At 34.2% G+C, this 24,002-nt stretch overlaps 1 protein-coding gene across 1 annotated transcript in view; it reads right to left on the minus strand.

The window, feature by feature from the left end:
* Positions 1-24,002, minus strand: part of VWDE (von Willebrand factor D and EGF domains) — a 68,946-nt gene that overhangs the window by 38,760 nt on the left and 6,184 nt on the right. The window contains exons 2-9 of the mRNA XM_046670202.1: positions 20,538-20,722; positions 16,792-17,023; positions 11,377-11,442; positions 7,953-8,200; positions 7,295-7,384; positions 5,593-5,737; positions 757-974; positions 440-513 (exon numbers count right to left, since the gene is read on the minus strand). Of these exons, the coding sequence (XP_046526158.1) occupies positions 440-513; positions 757-974; positions 5,593-5,737; positions 7,295-7,384; positions 7,953-8,200; positions 11,377-11,442; positions 16,792-17,023; positions 20,538-20,722 (1,258 nt within the window). The remainder of the gene's footprint in view (positions 1-439; positions 514-756; positions 975-5,592; positions 5,738-7,294; positions 7,385-7,952; positions 8,201-11,376; positions 11,443-16,791; positions 17,024-20,537; positions 20,723-24,002) is intronic.

Here is a 24,002-nt window from a genome sequence, read left to right on the forward strand (position 1 = left end):
ATGAATTAGAACTGGTTAGATTTTAAAATAATTTTAACATGTTAGTGTAATCATTTTGCCTCAACCTTAAAGATTGTTTCAGAATCACGTGGAAATGCAGTACAGTAAATATCTCTAGAGCAGATAATTTAACCATTATTAAAAACAAATAAATGGTAAGCTAAAATAATTGTCTGTATTTGTAAGAATCTTTATTTTTACAAATTCAGCCTCACAACTAATCCTTATATTTACTAAGGACTAGATTTTAAGGCAAAAACATTACACACAAATAAGTTAATATTTTGAAACAAGCCACTGATGTCCATACATCCCTTCCTTTCTAAATTTCAGTGACTAGGACTAAGAAATAATATAATAGGATGATGCTTAAAATAAATCAACAACAAAATCCAAAAGAAACAAAAACTGCTAAAAGAAAAAACTTTCAGGAAATTACCTGCCATCAAATGTAATTATATGTGGGTCAGTAAATGAATAGCAGTAAGCAGTTGGGACATCCTTTACTCTGATCTTAAAAGCAAAGATATTTTCAGTAAATATTACTATCGTTATTTAGTGACATACAATAAATTGCTTAGCAATCTCAACGAATTTTCAATTATTGTTTTTATCATAGTTATTGAATACTGGATCATTTAAAACCTGAAATAACATAAAATAATTTTGAAATGAAAAGTTTACAAAGTGTAGTGATAAAATACACATATCTATTTTAAAGCTTCAATTGAAAACATATTTTTGTAATTTGACGACCTGGATGCTGTCTGGAATGTAGCTGTTCCACAGGAAATCCTCATTCACGATAGGTTCCACTACGATGTTTGTAACTCTATCTCCATCTTGAGTACAATCCGTCACAGCAGTGTAGTGCACAAAAGCATGGCTACAGGTTCCATTAGCACAGGATGGCGTCCGGTGAAGGTCCAAGTGACAGGAAGACAGCGCCAAATTTAAGCCTAGCTGTTCTTTACCTGTTTTGTGAAAAAACACATTGAGAATTTTTCTAAGGGAATATACCAACCAAAGATGTAATGACTCGATTAACATGAAATATTGAATTGAGAGATTATTCTTAAATTAATTTCTCTTACTTAAAAAACATGACTGTAATTTTTGTCTAAATAAAACCAAGGCTGGGGGCTGGCCCAGTGGCGCCGTGGTTAATTGCGCACATTCTGCTTCGGCAGCCCGGGGCTGGCCAGTTAGGATCCCGGGTGCAGACACGGCACCACTTGGCAAGTCATACTGTGGTAGGCGTCCCACATATAAAGTACAGGAAGATGAGCATGGATGTTAGCTCAGGGCCAGCCTTCCTCAGCAAAAAGAGGAGGATTGGCAGCATTTAGCTCAGGGCTAATTTTCCTCAAATTAAAAAAAAAACAACCAAGGCTACTGAAGCCAAGACATGGAAAGCCATGACTTGGAAGCAACACAAGTGCCCATCAATCAATGAATGAATAAAGAAGATGTGGTATATATATACAATGCGATATTACCCAGCCATAATAGTGCCATTTGCAACAACATGGATGGACTTGAGGGTATTATGCTAAGTGAAATAAGACAGACAGAGAAAGACAAACACCATATGATTTCACTCATATGTGGAAGATAAACAAACACATGGATAAGGAGAACAGATTTGTGGTTACCAGAGGGGAGGGCATAGTGCAGAGGGTGAAAGGTGTAAAGGGGCACATATGTATGGTGATGGGTGGAAGGTAGACGATTGGTGGTGAACACGATGCAGTCTATATAGAAACTGATATATAATAATGAACACCTGAAATTACACAGTGTTGTAAGTCAACATGACCTCAATAAAACAGTTAAATAAAAAACAACCCAAAGCTATACCTGATCTTTACAAATAATTAATCAACTTCAATATATACATATATATGTACATATATATTATTATTTCCAATAAAGTTATAAATCCATATGCACCTGGATAAAATTCAAAAGCAATATATAAAATTTATCTTTGTTTCTGCAAAAAATTCAATAATTTTAGCACCAAGAAACCTAATTTGAGTTTTTTTCTCCCTAAGAATTGGGCCTTGGGTCCAGATATGCCTGTGATATTTCTTAGGGCTTGTACTCATGTTCTACCCATTGTTGAGTGACAGCAATGATTATTGATACAGGGTTCATCAAACAGGTTTAATTATTGATACAGGGCTCATCATCTTAAAAAATAGAAAAATCAAAACAAATTAAGTAATTCCACACCAGTAGTAAACTCTATACTTCTTTTCACCTCTCAAATCTCCCAATATATTCAGAACCTCGAGATGCTCCCTTGCCTACGGGACAAAGAACAAGAAAAAATAATTTGAAAAGAAAACGGTAACAGAAAAGAACGAAGGAACTCTAGGAATTTGTGTAACTGAAAAAAAAGAATAGATTCCTCCCAAAACTGGCCACAGAGAAAGTTAACTCTCTATCCAATTAATGATTCCAAAGTCCTTCTGAGATTAAGGAGGAAGAAAGAAGTCATTAAAAACTTTCTATCTTTTCTTCCACACATCATTTTCAGGTATAAAATTATATTGGTCAGACATAGGTATACTGCACTAGATTCAAAATTCCTGAAAAAATATTTCTGTTCATGCATTTTTTCTAGAAATGGATATTTTCTCATACACATAAAAAAATAACAGAAACATCCAAACTCATAACCAGCTCCCTAAGGTGAACATGGAATATATCTGGCTTAGATATAGCCCCTGACATCACTTCCTCTGGTCTGTGGTATGAGGGCCAAGTGTTGTTCTCTTTAAGCCTGCAGAAAAAGCAGCATGGTCTTTGTAGAAATATATTAGGAGACACTGACTTGTTCTCTATGAAATTAGAGATATACTTTAAAAAGATGAGATGAGAATATCCAGGACATTTTCTCCAGAAAAAAAGGAAATCATTTTTAATTGACAAAGAATAAGAACAAGCAAACTTCTAAAATGTGGGAATGTATTTAGGCTGTTTTTTATTATTATAGCAAGGATTGCCTGTTGATAGGATGTAGAAAGTAATAAACAGAAACCTCATTAAATTGGAGCCAGGGACATCTCATACCCTACAGCCATAGCAGAGCCCAACAGGAAGAAGAAAGACTTCCTCTTTTTGATCAGCAAGAAACTCAGCCAATGAGAGACTGTCACAAGGAGCCAATGAAAAACCACTACACCTTGAACTCTTAGTTTACAATAGCCCTCCCAACTTCCTCCTCCCCTCTATAAAAGAGTTTCTCTTCCCTTTGCTGCTGGGAACTTGCACCGGGCTCACGACACTTGCAGACCCCAAATTGTAATTCTTTGCTGATCCTAAACAAACCCATTTTGGCTGAGGAAATAACTGGCTGTCTATTTGTTTAAGGTCAACAGAACTGAGAGTATACAAACATAGTTTACAGTATACTTGTAACTGAACAAAATCTTTGCCTAACACAATTTTGGAAAATATCAATCAGGTCTTCCTTTTCCTATTCTCCCCCATAAATTGCAGTAAAATTTGCCTAATATGCTTTTGAGAGATGGCTTGAAGTAGAATTGTGTCAGACATTCTGAGAGAGTGGGTTTAATTTCATATCTCTGGGTTATATTTCAAAATGTAGTGTTGCACATGAAATCTAAGTAGCTGGGTATTATCTAAGCCTGTTTACTGTCAACTATCTTGAGGTAGTCTCTCTTGATTCCTCTTTCTATCTCTACACCTATCTCTATTCCTGGTTGCATGATTCCCATGAGACTTTTTCTGCTAGCATTTTTATCCTTTTGTTTCTCTGATTTAGTTAGATATAATATAGACATAAAGACTTAGATACATTGCATTTGGTGTATTTATGAAATAAAATTTTATGTCCTATAGTGAAAAGGTATGCGAGCAGAATTGTAATCTCCCTTAAAGGCTATATTTTAATCTATGAACAGTAGTCCCCCCTTACCCATGGGGGATACACTCCAAGATCCCTAGTGGAATCCTGAAACCACAAATAGAAACTGAACCCCATATATACCATGTTTTTTCTATACGTACATACCTATGATAAAGTTTAATTTATAAATTAGGCATAGTAAGAGATTAAACAATAACTGATAATAAAACAGACAAATTATAAGAATATACTGTACTAAAAGTTACCACAGATCTTAGCACGTGATTTTTTTTCTTTCCTTATTTAGTTGAAAACTTTCATCTTTTCACTTAAAGGAAGCACTTTATAGCTTCTCTTTGATATATCTAAATTGCCAGCATCACTGCTCTTCCACTTTGGGGCCATTATTGAGTAAAATAGGGGTTCCTTGAACATAAACACTGCAATATCACAATAGTCAATCTGATAACGGAGATGGTCACTAACTGACTAATGGGCCAGTAGCATATACAGCATGGATCCGCTAGAAAAGGGAGGATTCACATCCTGGCCAGGACAAAGTGGGATGGTGCGAGATTTTATCACACTACTCAGAAGGGTGTGCAATTTAAACCTTATGAATTGTTTATATCTGGAATTTTCCATTTAATATTTTTGGGCCAAGGTTGACCAGGGTAACTGAAACCATGGAAACTGAAACTGCGGAGAAGGGGTGGCTACTGTATCTCTTACATGACTTGGTCTCTACCTCAGAGGATTAACAGGGAAAGAAAGAACCCAATCAACTCAAGCACTGCTATCCATGCTTTGTTCTTTCATATTCTATCTTGTTCTGTGGGATCTCTCTCTATATATGGCTGTGACAGTGATATATATGCTGCCGTGCATGATACAATCTATAAAGTTAGTAATTAATTAGAATAATTTTTTTTTTTTGAGGAAGATCAGCCCTGAGCTAACATCTGCTGCTAATCCTTCTCCTTTTGCTGGGGAAGACTGGCCCTGAGCTCACAGTCATGCCCATCTTCCTCTGCTTTATATGTGGGACGCCTACCACAGCATGGCTTGCCAAGCGGTGCCATGTCTGCACCCAGGATTCGAACTGGCGAACCCTGGGCCGCCGAAGCGGAACGTGTGAACTTAACTGCTGCACCAACGGGCTGGCCTCAGAAACAGAAGAATTTTAAAACTAAAGATCTCAAACGTAAGCTTACATTTAGGAGAGAAGTGTAAAGAATGCATTATGAGATCCACGCTGCATAAGCTTGAACTTTGAGCATAACTTATCACACCTCCCTCATTAGGAATGATTTGGAAAATCATAAAGAGCAGTTTGTCCCTCAATCTCTGAAAACAAAGCAAAGAGAAGAATAAGTTTAAGGGCGAGGAGAAGAAGGAGAAGAAAAAAGGAGGAAGAAGAGGAGGAAAAAGAGGAGGAGGAGAAAGAAGATGTCAGGGAGGAGATTGTTCAATATTGTTGCTTTGTAAAATTATGCTTCAAGCCCAGGAGAGATAAATGTGGATTACAATGTAGATTGCATTGGAAATCATAAATTTGCCCCAGTATTATTACTACGATTGAGCTATAATTTGATAGAAACATGCAACATAACTAAATATGAGTATACTCCAGTGATATTTTCTAGAAGAAAAAAAAGCTTTAGTTATTATTTGAAGTCTAATAATAAAATTACATGAATTTAGTATATTACCTTGATCAACAGTTTTCAGTTTTAATGAGATTTTGCATTCCTGATCAAGCTCACTGAATTCAGAGCAAACAATCGGAATTGTGCTCTCTATCCTCAACTGGTATTCTTTCCCATCTTCTGATATAGTGCTCAATTCAGGTTGTAACTGGTATAAGAAAATACAGAGAGCAGTTAGGTAAAGACAGAATTTATTTCTAAGATAGAATAATTTTGAAAGGGCATTTTTCTCAGCAGTTCCTATTTTGCTAAATGAGCTGGTAGTAAGAACTTAAGCACTGGAATTTTTGAATTAAACAAGATCAATTAAATCCAAACCCTGAAAAATATCAGCAACACACAGAAGAGTACATGGAGTTTCCTCTGCTCTGAGCTTAGGGCACAATTCGGTTCCCCAACTGTTAGGCAGTCTGGGGGGAGGCTGCCTTAGTGATTCTAGTTCCATGGCAGGCTAGAGAATGAAGGAGACGGAACGATTCCTATATTCTTCCATTCTTTGCTAATACTTACTGACACGTCAATGGAAGAGACTATTCTTAGGGATTACTATCTTCCCTAATATAAATTAGAAATCTAAGTTTTAAAACATAAATCAAAATGTTGTCGCCTGAAACATCTCAACCTTCTGCTTATTTCTCAGCCTCTGCTTCCCACAGCTGGATTTACAGAGTACTGAAATCTGGGACTGGTCCTATGCCAGTTCACAGCCCAATCCTTTTTTTGAGGCAGGAAGTTTTTACTCAGTCTCAGTTCTTGGCTAGCTCTCAAAATAGATATTTCTTAGCACTGAATTTTCTCCATTAGCCCAGTCAGAAACAGTCCCTGGGGGCTGACCACTAGCCCTGATGTCTGCTGAGTTCTTACCAACGTGCATCCAAAGGTCCTGTGCTTCCAAGATCTGAGCTCTGCTTCCCCTCCCACTGTGATTGTGCTACTCTGACAACTTAGTTCACTCTTCTCACTCCTTTCCCTGGTCCCTATTGTGTATAAACGGACTTTATGCAGGAACAGGCTTTGTCCTGGTTCTGAGTTCTATTCTCACAATCTATCGAGTATCCCATCTTCTCCTTGAACTAGAGATGAGTCCAGGTGAAACTCCAGTCCCGTGGCTGAGACTTCAGAAGGTGCACAGCGCTTGCCTGCCTAGCCCTCTTGGTACCGCTCCTACTCCTCCCACCACTCCGGATTCCCTGTCACCTCTGCTCGTCTCCTGGAGTAGCTCCTCAGTTCTTGGACCCTGGTACTACGAGGATGGTCACAGATATTGCCTTGTTTAGCGAGCTCAATCTTTGCAGTCCGTAAAGCCCAGATTTCTTGGTTAATTCTACTCTAGTCAGAGGCCCTAGCACTTGACCTGGTACCTGTCTTCCAAAGTGCATAATTACTAAAAACTGATACTCCTTTATTTATACGATGGAGTGAATTATGGGAACTTTAGAATAAAGAATAAAGAACTTTTGCTTTATTTTAATTTGAGCTACTTCTGAAAAAAAATGCAAGTATATTCAAATTTTAGTTCATTAATAGGGGCCCTCAAACTTTGTTGTGCCTTAGAATTATTTGGGTTATTTTTTCAAAAATATAGACTCTTGGGTCTCAACATTCAGTCTGTGATGAAGTCCTGGACCCAGCATCCACAGATCACAGTATGAGAAGCACAGTTCCAGAGGAATAATCTTTTTGATCCATCCCCAGTGCTACATACCTTAATGCCTGCAAAAAATTCTTGGCTTTCGATGGCTAAACTTTGTACATGTGGTTCCTCCAAGAAAAAGACGGAGGCACTACAGAATACCTATGAATACAGTTAATAATTAATTATTTAGTAATAAAATTATGGAGGAAATATATGTAAATTATTGTATTTAAGTACTTGATTTTAATTTTTGGCAGATAGTGCGCAAGAGATAATCAAAAACTAATTTAAAAATTTGCTTGAAAATTGAGGAAAAGTCCATCATTATAAAATACTTATTCAAATCCCAACATAAAGTGTTGTAGACTTTGTATTTAAAGATGTATTTAAAAGTGGATAAGTGATATCATCATTGATAAATTTAAATAGTTTTTCTAAAATAAAAGCATATCATTTTAAAACCAGAAAGAGAGATAGAGTTATAAAGATTCATTGATAATAATCAACGAACTGCTAAAAGAAGATACTCATATATAGTCACGAAGATTACTGTCTCATCCAATTATTACTGGAGTTGGCACAACTGCCAAGGAAAAAATAAAAAGAAAAACATTAGTGCTTTATATTCTGGGGATGAAAATATTTTTTTAGGATGTGTTAAAAAATCCACTTTTGAAAATTCATACATTCACGAAAGGAAAGAAAACCCAGTTGTTTTTGAACATACCCTGTCTCCAAGTCTGAGATTTATGCCATCCAGTTCTAACAGAGAGAATGCCTGAACTGTGGTCTCTCGCTTCAGCTCCTCTTTGACTTCTTGAGAAGAAAGTCTAGACCAAGCTATGAGAAATCCCACAGAGTTGTTTGTAGGGGAAACGTCAAAAGCACACCTGCAGAAAAGCCTGGACTCAATCAGCTCCACCACAACCTGTGGCCGTCCTGGAGCGGGTGGTGGCAATGAGGCAGACAGCTGACCTGATGGGAGAAGAGGCATAATTTGTAACTGCGCCTCTTAAAGAACGGAGACTGGCTATGGGAAAAGTTTATGAATATTGTATTTCAGAGATTAAATTTAGGAAAAATAAAATATACTTAGAAAAATAATTATTCTCTTACAATCAGCAAAGTAGCACGTTCTTATTTTGACCCATAATCACAGAGCTATTGAAAGCAGAGAAATTTATCAGCTTATCAAGCTTTTATTAATGTACATGGAATATGCCTACCCTTGAAAAGTCTAGCTCTTCAATATAAAAGTAAATGACCCTTTTGTAAGCAATTATCCTTTCTAGAAGATGGAACAAACAAGCAAAATTAAGGTTTTCTACATTATAATTTCTTGTTATAAAGGAAAATAGTCACTATAGTGTAAAGTCAAATGACTTACTATTTTACTCATAATTTCCTCTTATAACTCAGCTCGTCATTACTCTGCATTGAAAGAGCTGTTCGTTACAGGAGTGATTAAACAATCTCAGTGAACTATACCAAGTGTTAAACTATAGCCTTATCCTTTTCATTTTTCTGAGGTTAAAAATGTTTGAAGTTTCCTCTAGGAATTCAGAAAGATTTTATAATTTTTAGCTCTGGGCCTTTGCAAGATTAGATCTGGGGATCTAAAATGTTTTTACATGAGTTTTGATTTATTTTGTCCTATTTTAGAAAAGAGAAAAATATCTGAGCAATAAATTTTAAAGTAAGATTTTTAAAAATGTCCTAAAACAAAAATATTTTTTCTATGATATACATGGCAATTTTATGATAATCATGAAATTAATTTTTCAGTCCTGTCATGTGGATTTTGGAAAGTTCTGACAGACCTTATTCTAAATGTGAAGGGGAGAAAAACCTTATGTACTTTCAGGTATTTTAAAGTGTTATTTTGTTAGATATCAGATTGCAAAATCCCAATAACATTAATTGTTATAAATAATAACAAAATTAATTAATTAAAAATTAATTAAAATTAGTTAAAAATTAAACATTAACAAATAATAAAATTAATTGTTTTCAAATTAATCTAAGTAACAGTTATTTTGCCAAATATGTTAAACATTATACACGGATTTGAAGGAAATAATAGACTACTTTTGAGTATATATTGATTTTTGAAAAATTATATATCTGAGTAAAAGTTTCCTCTCAAATAAACTAGGAAAAAGAAGCTGACTTCATTTCCAAACAGGGAAGAACTCTGTGGAAATGATTATAGCCATGTACTGCATCAGGACACTTCAGTCAATGACAGGCCACATATACGGCAGTGGTCCCATGAGATTAGTACCATATAGCCCTGGTGTGTGGTAGGCTGAACCATCTAGGCTTGTGTAAGTGCACTCCATGACGGTCACACAACGACGAAATCGCCTAAGGGTGCACCCCTCAGAATGCATCCCTGTCGTTAAGCGACGCTTGACTGTATTAGGAATAAGAGATGACAAATGACTGAAAGGAAAATAACTGATGAAAATTAAAATTTTTTAATCAATATTTTAAGTGCTGTCAGTTGATCATTGCTCACAACAATGTAGATCAAAGAAAATTTATTAAAATGTACTTAAAGAAAAAGGTTTCAAAAACGACAGATAAATTATTTATGCTTGAAAAGCAAAATTATTATCCCTTTGTCAATTCTAATATTAGTATATGCTGTTAATGCATTCTCCATTTTTTCCTGAAGCTTTATCTGTTGACTTTTGACTCAATATTTTCATTCAAGTGTTACTTCCCAAATTGTGTATGATTTTGCATAGCAATTTTTCCAATTAATTGCATAAACATTCTGAATAGCATGACAAATAGCTTAAATTTATCATTTATTCAAGGGCAAAAAGGGTTTTATTATATTATTTGAGTTATAAAGAAAATCCAAAACTACTATGCAGAATAGCCAAACAATTATACTTCATGGTTAATGTTATTATTATTAGGGATATTATTTTATTCTCTTAAGAGCTTAAATCACAGGGTCTAATTGAACTGAGACTTTCAGATAAAATAATACTTTATTTCAAGAACAATGGAAAAATGGGCTGGAAAATCCATTTACAACTGAATAAGGCATAGAAAAGCAACTCAGAGTGATTTATTTGAGGATTATTATAATAGTACTTTTTCAAGACAAAGCAAATTAATTTTAAGAATTGATATTTAATACTATATGATCTCTCTTGATTTGTTTTATGTCGTCATCATTTGTTTCACCATTAAAAACATCTTTGTTATTTATATTAATTATATGTCAACAATCACTCATTCATTTAGAATATCACCACATCATCAATATATTTGGCCATCAGCCTCCACAAAAAGGCTAATGTTTCAATAAATAATTTTAATTTCTACCCATTGTTTAGGTAGACATTGTAAATTTTATCAGACAATCTATTTAGAGTTATTCATTTTAAGAAGTATTATGGTGGGGGGTTTCTTAATATTTGAAATAACTTCAAGAAATTTTACTAAGTTAGAAAATGAAAAATACAGAATCAAATGAGAAGAAAAATTGTGAGCATCATTAACAGTTTTGGTACTTATCTTTCAAGATTTATTTGGTACAAATGCAGTCATTCCTAGAAAACAAATTTGAGATTGTGTTGTACAATCTGATTTCTTAGCTACAATATACCGTGGATATTTACTAACGTCAAAGAATGTATTCTTGTATTTTATTTAATATTGTTTATAGAATATTTTCTTATATGGCTGCATAAAAATATTGACTCAATCAGTAGTTACTGGATATTTGCAACTTATTGTTTTCATATTATTAGAAAAGTGCTGTTATAAATATTGAACTTGCACACAAAAATATTTCTCTAGCTAGATTTTTGGAAGCGGAATTGCTAGAAAAAAATATATGTGAATGTTTAGGAATTGAGATATATTGCCAAATTTTCTTATAAAAAGATCCTACCAACATACACACATGTCTGTAGGATATGAACATGCTCCACTTTCCATACCTTTGCCAACTCCGAGACTATTTCTTAAAGGCATGATAAAGTGACTTTTATTTTTGATATCCACTAGACTGGAGCATTGACAAATATTAACATAATTCAACATCTACAGTAAGTCACAGAACATAAAAACCTGTTGAAATTATTAGTTTATAAATACATCATTAAAAAATAAAATGTGATACTTACGAACACAGTTACCGCCAATTTCAATTTCGTCAGGACCACACGGGTGTAATTTTGCATCAGAAATGGCTGAGAAGGTTAAGGTTTGTATATTTATTCAACTGAGCATAAAGATACACACACACACACACACACACACACACATATAGTGTTTGAGATGACAATTCTTCGGAGAGCATGTTTTAATAGAGTAAGACAACTTTTTCTTATTTTTTTCATAATAAAGTTTTTCCCTTTTAAGGAGAGGTCAAATGGAGATAATTTGAGACTATATTTTGAAACAATTATAGCTTTCATATCTTGTTTTCTAAATTTTACTCTGCATTATTAAGTAATGAAACATTATAAGCTCCAGAAATTTATACAGCAGTTGGTTTGGTACCCCTTCCTTGGGAATTGCCTCCCTCATAATCGTGCACAGGATTACAGAAATGAGTCAACAGCTGTCGTGGTAATACTTACAACCCAATGCCAAACTCAGTTCCTTGGAGCAAGGGTAACTACCTGAACAAAGACAGGCTCATCAGATTGCTTCCTGGAAGAATTTAGAATTTAAACTGAGAGATGAGGAGTTGAAAGCTGAGTCCAGTTAACCATGGAGCTTTCCAGGAATGACTACAAGCTCCTGTTACCAAGATCATGGGAGCTGCTCTATTGCCCACACCTTCTGAGGCCTTCTCTATTTAACTCTTCCTCAAATTCAATGACACATCCTCAAATCCTTAGAGTTGATAATTTTTTTAACATTATTTCTACTTGTTTTCTGTTATTTGCAACCCAAACTAATGATCTGAGTTATTTTTTATTTTGCATTTTGATCAGCCCCTATAATTGGTATTTTTAGATTAAATTTTCATTCTTCATTGCTAATATAAAGAAATACAAATGATTTTTTATCTGTCGATCTTTTTTCTTTGAGTATTGCTAAACTCTATAGCTCCAGTAGCTATTTTGTAGATTCCATTGGATTTCCTAAAAAGATGATCATGTCATATGTATTTATATACATGAGGAATATTGTTCCATAGTTTTCTTTTCTTGTAAAGTCTATGGCGAGATTTAGTTTCAGAATAATACTAACCTCAGAGAAGTTTAGAATCAGTCCTTCCTCTTCATTGTTCTGGAAGAGTTATGGAAAATTGGTATTATTTTCTCCTTAAATCTTTGGAAGAACTCCCAAGCCATCTGGGCGTGGGTTTTTTCTTTTGTTTTGTTTGTGGGATAGATTTTAATCAGAAGTACAATTCCTTTAATAGCTATATGGCCATTGAGGTTATCTATTTATTTTGAGTGAGCTTTGGTTTTTGTGTATTTCAAGAAATTTGTCTGCTCCATTTGTCAAATGTCTTGGCAGAATTATTCACAAAAATCCTTTTTTTATTCTTGTAACATCTGTAGAATCTGTAGTTGTATCATCTTGCTTATTTCTGATATTGCTAATTTCTTTCTTATCTTTTTTACTGATAGAATTGTCTAGAGAATGAGTAATTTTATTGAATTTCTCAAAGAACCAGCTTTTGATTTTCTCGCGTTTTCTGTTTCATTGATTTTCACTCTGATCATTATTTTCTTTTGTCTGCTTACTCTGGGTCTCATTTGTCCTTCTTCTTTTAGTCTCTTAATGTATAAACTGCAGTCTTTAATTTTTGACTTTTCTTGTTTTCCAATATAGATGTTCAGTGGATTTTTCTTTTAATTAACTTCAAACTTTTTCTAATATTCTTATTTCCTTAATTTAGGGCCCAGAATGTGATCTATCTTGATAAGTGTTTCATGCGCACTTGCAAAGAATATGGATTATTCTATCATTTTGTGGAATCTTTTCTAAACGCCATTTAGATCAAATTGGTTGATAGAGTTTTTCTAATCTCCTCCATTTTTTGCCATTTTTTTTTTCTACATTTTTTTATTGACAGATGGGTGTTAATCTCCAAGATAAATTGTAGATTTGCCTATTTCTTCTTGAAGATCTGTAAGTTTTGCTTCACGCATTTTGAATCTCTGGTGTTAGGTACATAAGTGTTTAGAATTGTTATGTCCTGTTGTTGAATTGACCACTTTTTCACTAGGAAACGACCCTTGTTTTTTCAGGTAACACTCTTTGTTCTATAATCTATTTTGTCTAATATTAATATAGCCACTCCAGATTTCTTGTGACTTGTGTTACCTAGGTATATCTTTTTTTTTATCCTTATCCTTTCAACCTCATTTTTCTTTATATTTAAAGTGGATTTTTCTGGGCAGCCTACAGTTGGGTCTTACTTTTTTATCCAATCTGACAATTTCTGACTTCCATTTGGGGTGATTAGACCGTATATATTTAACGTGATTATTGATATGGCAGGGTTTAAAACTACCATGTTGCTGTTTTTTATTTGTCCCATTGGCACTTTTCACTTTTTCCTGCATCTCTAAAAAAATGAGTATACTTTATGATTCCATTTTATCTCTCTTGTTGGCTGACTAGCTACAATATTTGGTTTCTTTTTTAGTGGGTGCTATAGGGTTTATAGTATACACCCTTAACTTCTCATAGCCTACTTTCAATTGATATGATGCCTTTTCATGTATAGCATAAGGATTTAACTACCTTTCTAACTAGAAATACGGAAAATGTAAAAAGTATTTTTTCCATAGATTCTTCCAAATAAATAAAATATATAAATCTTTTTGTTTGAATGGCATTGATTACAAATATCATCTTGAATTAATGTTTCATTTCTTATTTGGCTTCTAGGGTCTCAAAGGGTAGATAAATTGTATGAAAATGATGTATGAATTATAAAAAAGCAGAACACTGTCATGAGAATATATTAGAGTGAAAATATTTTTCTTTAATTTTTGCTGTTTTTAAGATTTTTAAGCTAAATATAACTGACTCTTGCCTACCCAATAGCCATAGGGGTGCTATTGGTTGGGGCAGAAATATGTCCATGCAAAAACCTACATTTCACAGGCTGCTTTTGAAGATAGAGACAAGTCAGAGAATTCTTCTGAAGTAGTTGTGATAAGGCGTTTTCCAAATTTCCTTGAAAGGGGTAAGTTTCAGTTAGTACAAGCCCTTTTCAACTCTTTTGTTTCCCCTTTTATGCTGTCTAAAATGCAGATAAAAGGCTAAAACTAGACCTTCATCCTGTCACCACAAAGGAAAAGCCTAGAGACTCACAGAGACCTAAGCTTGACATTGTAATGTGGCCAAATCACCATCAGCAGCAAACATCTGCTCCAGATTCTTGGTAAGCAAGAAAAAGAAACTCTTAAGTGGATTAAGTGACTCGTTTTTATTTGCTATCCATGAAGTCCAATTCAAGTCTAAATGGTATTTCAAGGTAATCTTTTATTGGCAAATCAGAGAGGATAATTCTCGTGTATGTCTGATTAAGAACTTATACATTAAGAGGAAAAACTAACAATCATCTCCCAGAAATTCCCTTTTCCTAAAACCGGAAGACTTGAATACGGAGAATGAGAGAAATAATTTTGAATATCCAAGCTTGAGAAATTGAGTGGCAGATAATGATATTAACAAAAGAGGAAATGTATTTTAAGTTTTAAGGGTATGTCATGAAAATGAAAATTTTAAATACTGAATGTTTAAATTCAACGTACTGAACAATAATAACATTTCTGTTGAAGTGATTATTTAGATTTTATGGTATTCTCTGGTGTAGAAGTTTTGTTTTCATTTTTAAGAGTTGTCAATATTTCTTAAACTTAATGTAGATAAATTGTTGGTTTCTTCCATTGAAACACCTACAGAATTTTCCACAAATCTTTGGTAATATTATTTGAAATTTCATAAAACTTAACTATTTTCTTATGGCAAGAGTATTAAGAAATACTAAAAAGATATTTTTCAAAATCTCTCATCTTGGCCACTCGATGAAGCTGATGCATCTCTCTGGATTCCTCCTTTCCAGTGAATGACACTAGCTCTATTAACTAAGCAGATGCTGTCCTTCATTATTGAACATACTGCTTTTCAGCCAGGTTTAGCTGGCCAGCAGCTGCATATGAAATGTGAAGATTTACTGGCTAACTCTCTCAGGATAATTCTCCAAAGACTTCTCAATGCACAGAAAATAAAATGCAGAGCTCCATAAATATTAGGCCCTGTTGCCCTTCCAAATCATGTCTTGATATGCTGTCCCTCACTCACTGAGATCCAACATCGCTATCCTGTTTTCCATCTTGTGAGCACACCACACTCTTATTGCCTGAAGGCTACATTCAGATTTCACCAGTTTTCCACTAACGTTCTTTTCTGTTGCAGTATCCAATCCAGGATACCATCACATTGCATTATTCATGTTTCCTTAGTCTTTTCCAATCTGGCACATTTTCTCACTCTTTCATGTTTTTTCATGATTTTGACACTTTTCAAGAGTACTGTTCAAATATTTTGTAGAATGTTTCTCAGTTTGGGTCTATGTGAATTTTCTCATGATTATACTCGGGTTATGGCCTTGGGGGAAGAATACCATAATGGAGAACTGCATCTTACTGCGTGTTATCAGTAGGTCCATGATATCAACATAGATTGTCACTGGTGAGGTTAACCCTGATCACTTGATTAATGTAGTGTCTGCTTGGTTTCTCCACTGTAAAATCACTACATTCTCCTTTCTATACACTGTTATTTGGAAGCAAGTGACTAAGCATAGCCCACAAGCAAAATGAAGGAAGTTAAGCTCCATCTTCCAGGTAGGGTAGTAGCTGCAAATATTTGCAATTCTTCTTTAAGAAAGGTCTGTCTCCTTTCCTCCATTTATTTATTTCACCAATCACGTCTTTATATAGTAGGGACTCATAGATGTTTATCTTATCCTTTGGGTCATAACAAGTTTATTTTTATATATTGTCTGAGGTATTCCACTAGAATGTAAGCTCCATGAGGGAAGAGATTCCATTTGTCTTATTCATCACCATAACCCCAATGCCTACAATAATTCCTGGCACAAAATAAACATTCAATAAATATTGGTGAATGAAAGATGTAATAAGATCATGAAATAATCATGAATAATATCATGAATAATATCATGAAAGACATACGCTTTCATGATAACTGTTACTCACCATCCTTCATCCTTTAATTGAAAAGGGCGAAGGGGCATAAGGAGATCAAAGAATTTTTAGCACAATCATCATGGTCAGTGGAGAAATTACAAGAAATCTGCTTTGATACTTACATATCAACAAATATTTTTGAGGCTTTTAAGATCTTGACAAAGAATCCTAAACAAATCTAGCAAATTAAAACCAGAAATTTAGCTTCACCCTAGCAATAATGGTAGACCAAGTCTCTTACTGACATTTGCATTAGCTCAACACAACCCATCCAGAGAATGACACAAACACACCAACACACACAGTTCCATGATTAGCAGTTCATGTGTACCACTCATGTTTTCTTACCTTCTGCACAATATCCCATACATCCCTGAGTGGGTTGTAGGAAGTACACAAAAAATGCTCCACAGTTTCTTACAGACACTGGGATTTGAAAAAGACAGCAGTCTTTTGTAGTGCTAAACAAAAACTGCCATGTGGCACAAGCTGTCAGTTGCTTAACCTCTCCAGGGGAAGGTAGTGTTTCTGAATCTCTCAGAGACAGCCAAATGGGGGCCTGCGTTCCACAGTGGTTCATCTTTTGCATGAGAGAAAACAAAAATTGAAAACCCAATTTATTTTCATACAAGGTAGATAAATCAACTTTGCATTTTCTTCTAAACAACATTTATAACATTTTTAAAAAATCGAATATACTATACTATATAAGATATATGCTAATATACTGTACTATATATAAAAGAAAAAGCAACTTTTTGGAATACTAAATTTAAGGCAGGTTTCTCATAAATAATATAATCTTATTTGATTTAAATACCTTTATTCCATTTGTATCGTAAACAAGAGAAATTCATTATATAACTTACTAAAATAGCTGATACATTCTAAGACAAGATAAGTCAATTTGAAGTCATCTTAATACAGAGCACAAAGATAAACTGATCTTGGAGGTTTCTTGAAAAATTGCTGGATATACTATATGTAAAAAGTGAATGCATAGTTCAGGAGGCATCAAATATCAAGGAAGAAGGAAAGGATTGTTCAAAGTCTAGACGCAATTATTTGTTGGCAATTTGGGAAAAAATGAAGTTAAAGCTTCATTTGAAGCCAATTACCAAAATCATTTCCAGACAGAAAATGGAATTAAGTAGAAAACTATCCCAGGAAAAATAAGAAACTATATGTAATTTGGGAAGGACCAAGGCACTTACTAAGTTCCTGACTTTGGGCAAGGCACCGGTCTTTGACTTTTGTACTAGGTGGATTGTAGTACCTACAGCTATACCTCACTGTGGTGAGGCATAAATGAAATGATGGACACAACACAACCTCTACATAGCAATGACTCAATAATCATTAGCCACATTATAACTCTTAATATTATTATTATTTCCATGTTTAAAAGCAATGGAAAAATCATAAAGGAAAACATTGATAGTTATGTTTAAATAATAATTTTTAAAATATAAGACAAGAGTTAAATAAGGAGAAAATTGTTAATAGCATTATATTTAGTATATTGTTTATTATTCTTTCAATATTATATTTCTTATTTTATTTTAACCATGTGATATTATCCATTTAAAAACTAGAAGATCACAAGTGGGCAAAATACACAAACACATAATTCACAGAAGGAATACAGATACCTAATGAATACATGAGAATATTCAGTATTAGAAAGAGTATTTTTATCTACTGCTACTAGAATGAAAAATTAGCATCACATTTTTTTTTAAAAAACTTAGCTATATGTATCAAAAACCTCAAAAAGACATTAACTTTCACTAATTTCCTTATAAAAATCAATCTTACTAAATACAAATAAAATATAACGATTTATATGCATATTTGCTAAATGCAGAATTACTTATTATTACAAAAGCCCGAAGGTGAACACATGTGGCACTAGTTAAATAAATATGGTCTATACATATAACAGAATATTATTTTCAAAACTGATATTGAAGAATTTTTTAATAACATATGCAAATGCTAATGCTATAACTGAAAAAGGCATGTTATGCAATTGAACATACAGCATGAACCTTATAAAACAATATAAATAAAAGAGAACAATAGCAAAATTTTAATGGCAGTATGACTGTGCGGATGTTTTATGAATAAGTGTTATTCTATCACTTGTCCTTTCCTTATTTTCTAAGTTTTCTATAATGTACTTACTTGCTAGTATCATAAACAAAAATTTATTTAAACAGACTTGTTTAATCCTGTAGAGTGAAGGAAAATTCTATGGATTCTTCGGTTGAATGCTCTAAAGTCTTGGTTCAAGAAAGGAATGAGAGTAAGGACAAGGAACACTTCCCCATGGGGCGCAGAATGACCATGTGTTAGTGCACCTCCAGGAAAAGAGCCAGGAAATCAGTTCACCGTCACATTTGCACGAGGTTCTAGAATCAGTTATAGTTAATTTAGCCGAAAGAAAAGAACACAAATATTTAAGGATGTAATGAATTTCCTCAAATTTCACTTTTAAATTCTGATTTTTTTTTTTAGTTTATCACAAATGAAATGTCACAAAAGTGTCAAACAAAAAGGAGAAAATAAGGCAGCAACAATGTCACGACTTAAAATTAAACATAAAATTTAGATAGCTTTCCTGAGTTTTTTTACATTACATGCTTAAAAGAGAAAATTTTCAGCTTCTGTGTAATTCACAAAATGTGGGTAATAATAAAGAAAATGAGCCTTCTATTTAATACTGACAGGAACTGAAGCACTTAAAATACACAGTATTTTACTGTTTGCAGGTTATTTGTGGTTAAGTACATGAGTCCTGAAGAATGACTGCCTGTGACAAAATCCTGGCTGTTTGAGCTGAGAGATTGATGACTCTAGGAGCGTTACACCTAAGAATAAATATATGTGTCCTGAACTGTATGATAGAAATAATGATGATAGACCGTATTCTAGAGTTGTTGTAAAAATTATATAGGATACTGTAGCTAAAATCACTTCATGGACTACATGAGCATAACATTAACTTTTATTATTATTATTAAAATGGGGAACATAGGAATACTCTTTGGACTGAATCAATCTTGATACTGTGGGGGATCAGGATTGGCCACCCAATGTGTCTCTTTGGCTTGATTATTTTCAAGGACAAGAGACTCTGAAAGAAACTTTGACCTTCCCCATAACTGCCTGAAAGAACTTAAGGACAGGCCATTACCATAGATAACTCTGGATATCGGTTGACTGGGAGGGTCCTTGCTAAGCCCATTTTTATCAAAGTTCTGTCTACCAAACAATCACTTTTCCAACTCCATGTGAATTGCCTTCCTCCTCTTTGAAGTCGCAAATCATTACCCCCAACATCCTCCTTTGTCTTGAGCTAAAGATAGTATTAAAGATGGTGGGATTTGGCCATTCTGGCGAGTTACTCAGTTGTCCTGGGTTTCTCCCACGTATATGTCTTATTAAACTTTGTTTGATTTTGTCCTGTTAGTCTATCTATGTCAATTTAATTCTTAGACCAGCCAGAAGGACCTAGAGGGTAGAGGAATTGTCTTCCTCCCCTACAATACAAAATTAAAATAATATTTCGGCATGAGTAATAAATTGGTTGTGTGAAATGTGAAACAAAACAGGGTCACTTATGTGTAAGGGCTTTAAAATGGAACCAAGAAGCCATTAAGGAAATGAATCTAATGCATATTCTCAGTGGGCAGAACATGAGCTTTTGAACTGAGTGACGCTGCAAGAAACCTGCTGTGGTCACAGTGATACACTTTTCCCTGCCTCTAGCTAGCCTTAGCAATCAATTAAGTTTAGTGAAGTTTAGGGAAGACTAGCTTTCTGCGCCAACCCCAATTAGCTTTCTTTATGATGCAATTCTCTCTTTTTTGCCTTTAAAAACCCCTGCCTCTTAGTCCCCAGTGGGACACTATTTGGGTTGCTACCCAAATCTGTGTACCCCAAATTACAATTCTTTGATCCCAAAATAAATGCCTCCCTGCTTCTCATTTTGGCTCTTTATTTTTAGTGTAACAGTAGTAACAAGATTCAATCCTCATATGAAAAACTACATAAGAAAAAGCACAGGTAGTTCTTAGTGTCTGAAATACCTCAACACATTTGGTTGGCATCTCAGCAGGTCTGTCAAAGATGAGAAATCGATACCATCCGGGAGGAAGGGAGTGGTCACATATCAGGTCTTGCAAGCCTGACTGCTGGAGGTGCAATGAGTCAAAATGGACACTTCTATAAGGGTTCTGAAGAAACTGGTGTCCCCCAGGAGAGCACTCTTGAGCTAGGATGGAAAGATAGGTATCTTTATGCATCTGTTTTCGTCCTTAACATAGTTCAGTCCTCAATCAAAATTAATTCACAAAACAAAAATAAAGCAAATAAACCTGCAATTGCACATAAAAAAGACCTGAAATATCAGTCTCTCAGTAAGTCAAAGGTGACTTAACTTGCATTTTCCATAAATACAATAAACCAATTAGCAAACTCTTTAGAATGTATTTTTAGGGTACTTCAGCTTCAAGAGCTTTATTTTCACTTTATTTGGACAAGCAATATTGCTGATTGCTGTTGAATTAAGATTTGTTTAATTCTACCATCTGAAGTCCCAGGCCCTAAAAGTATTCCTCTTGGGAATGGTCCTCCAGATTTGAATGCCCATATTGACCTTCCATGACCTGCTTTCTTCCACAGTAACCAGGTGCCCCCAAATCTCATCTCTGTCTGCCAGGTCCTGGAATGCAACAAACAACAAATCTTTTCATTCCAATCTAATTTTTATAAAATGCCCTCCTACTGAAGTTTCCGGCATTCTTTAGTGCAGGAAAAAATATAAAGTTTTCAAAGTTTTTCCTTTTTTTTAAAAGATAAAGTATTGAAGTCCCTTTTTATTACTAAGCACAGGAAAAGGAATGAGGTAGAGGGGAATAGTTTTTAAGCAAAAATAAGAAAAGACCATGGGGAAAAAAAGGATTTCTGTAGTTTCAGAAAGAGTTTCTGGAAAAAGGAACACATTTCCTGAGCAGCAGTTGCCCTGGAAGATGCTTTTTCTGTCAAACCCAACGAGACAGAATGTAAAGTTCCTCTTCTCAGCATGAAGAGAGAAGAGAAGAGGAGGCAATGAAAGCAGTCATCCTAGAAATACAACTCTTGTTTGAGGCTTCTGTACTCCCAAATAAGAAGAAACACAACGAACTGTCTTTATTTGGGTACCAAAGTATCTTGTTGATACAGTAGGTAGAAAATCTCTAAATATTAGACATTATATTTATTGTGTCAACAAAAATAATCCATAACCAATCTGTAAATGAAAATTTGGGTGAGTTTATTCTGAGCTGAAATCTGAGGACCATGGCCCAGGGCCTTTCTTCCCAAAGGAAGAAAGGGCACCAAAGAAATGAGGTGTACAGAGTGGTTATATACCCCCAAAGAGGGTGCTTTACATATGATTGAAATGTCCCTCCCACAATAGTCACAAGATTGCCCTGTCAGCACAGCACTCGATGGACACAGCAGGTAGTGGGTCTGCTATCTTGGTGGGCGTAGCAGGAAGCAAGTCTATTGTCTCGAGCTGGGCGGTCACAGGTGAGCGCAGCAATCAGTTTCTAGCCTAAGGAAAGATGCTTAATCCTTAAGGTGACGCCAACGTTGGGAGGGGGAGGGATGTTTCACCTTTATCTCAAGGGCCTTTGCTCTTGCCATAGGGAATCTCTACAGCAGATATACAATGCATGCTCAATGGCCTCGGTCAGGCCCTTTTGGAAAGACAAGGTCAGGCCGAATTAGGTTTATAACAAATGGCTTCCTCATATTCTCCAATATATCCTATTGCTTGCCATTTTTATTTGTCAATTGAAGGAAAACAACTATAATAAAGATAATATCTATGAAATACAAATGTAGAAGAAAAAATTCAATCATAACTAACGTAACTCACTGTGGAAAAATTTATCTAACTGAACAAAGCTCTCAAACATTTATCACATAATTTTAGGTTACAAAAGTGTTTATAAGCCAAAATTAATTCCTGAACTCAGATTAATAAGGGGCACAATAGAGATATTAATTTGCAAGTTGATCTCACAAGCGTAGCTTACAAAAATTGTCACTATGATAATTTTCTTTTTGATTTTTATTTTGTTGTTCGTAGATACAGCAATTAAACAGCACAAAAGGTATTGTTTTGCAAGATAAAAGATGTCCCGAAAGAATATTTTTTTAGCAAAAGATTTTAGGAGTGACCACAAAAGGTTCTTCTTCCTTCTATCTCTTGCTCCTCCAGTTTTAAATTTCCCAAGAAGAATTTAATCCAAACAGCTCTTGTGACTTTGACAATCTCAATCTGTCAGCCCTAGATAAATATTTTATAAAATGTGTGTGGATAGAAATCAGGTGATGTGCTATCATTTCATCTAATTTGAAATCACTCTAAGATTCTGTCAATACCAGAATATTACATCTGGTTGGAAACAAAGGAAAATATTTGAAAAGAGGTTACTAGTGAGGTTTGCATGAATTATTGAAATGTTTTCTCTGATCTCCTCCCTGAAACAGAATTTTGTCTTGGGAGAAAAGTCAACAACGCCATGTTTCCTCTGTGCAGTATTTCTCCTTCCTAAGTGCTTCTGCACTTCTCACATTTCCTCTGATTTTGCTGCTTTGAATAATTGTTTTCTAATCCAAAGCTAAAGATGTAATGAATTTAGCAAAGTGTGACATCAACAAGACTAAAGAAGTACATAATATTTAGACAGAAATTTTTATTTAGTTTATTTTTATTTAATATTTATTTTAGAGGAAAAATTTTAATTACATATATAATTAATAATAGCTCCTATTTTGTATCAGTGATTTCACAATTGTTTTTCCAAAAATCTACTTGCATATTTTAAAATACTCAAGCTGTATGTAGAAAATTTAAAATTTAATTGGCAATGAGAAAGTTACACTTTTAAAAATTTCACATTACAACCTTAACTCCAGAAAGCAGGACATAGTTAACTAAGTGAGAATTATAAGGATGGTTTGGGCTCCTATCTATGAATCTGGAGGCTTAGCTCTTCAAATACTAATACAGTTTACCTTATATCTACAAACAAAACTAGGAAGACATTTGCATATTCCATCATTATGTATCTATTATTTATAAATTGACACATTCTCCCAAGGTATTTGAAATCTAAGTATTGCAGATTCTATTTTATACTACCTAGCTTCTTTAAATTCTGTTGGGAAGAAGACAGAATAAATAGAAATACAAATTTTAATGTATATTTTATATGTACTTTTGAGGGAAAAAGTTATATTGGAAGTTTGCTAGAAAGCTCTGCACATCCCTCATATCATGAAATTGACTGATGGGTGATTTGTTTCCTTGTTTAATACAATGACTAAAACTAGAATTCTTTAAGATTCATAACTGGCAACACAAACATGTTAAGACACTAAATACAGCATTGTACTTTTAACAAATGGATATGCATAATGCCTGAAGACAGGCACTGCCTAATATCTAACTTGGTAACTATAAAACTTTTGGTCTACTGCCCTATCTATAGGAATTT

This window comes from Equus quagga, chromosome 8 (assembly GCF_021613505.1).
Source record: "Equus quagga isolate Etosha38 chromosome 8, UCLA_HA_Equagga_1.0, whole genome shotgun sequence".
NCBI lineage: Eukaryota > Metazoa > Chordata > Mammalia > Perissodactyla > Equidae > Equus > Equus quagga.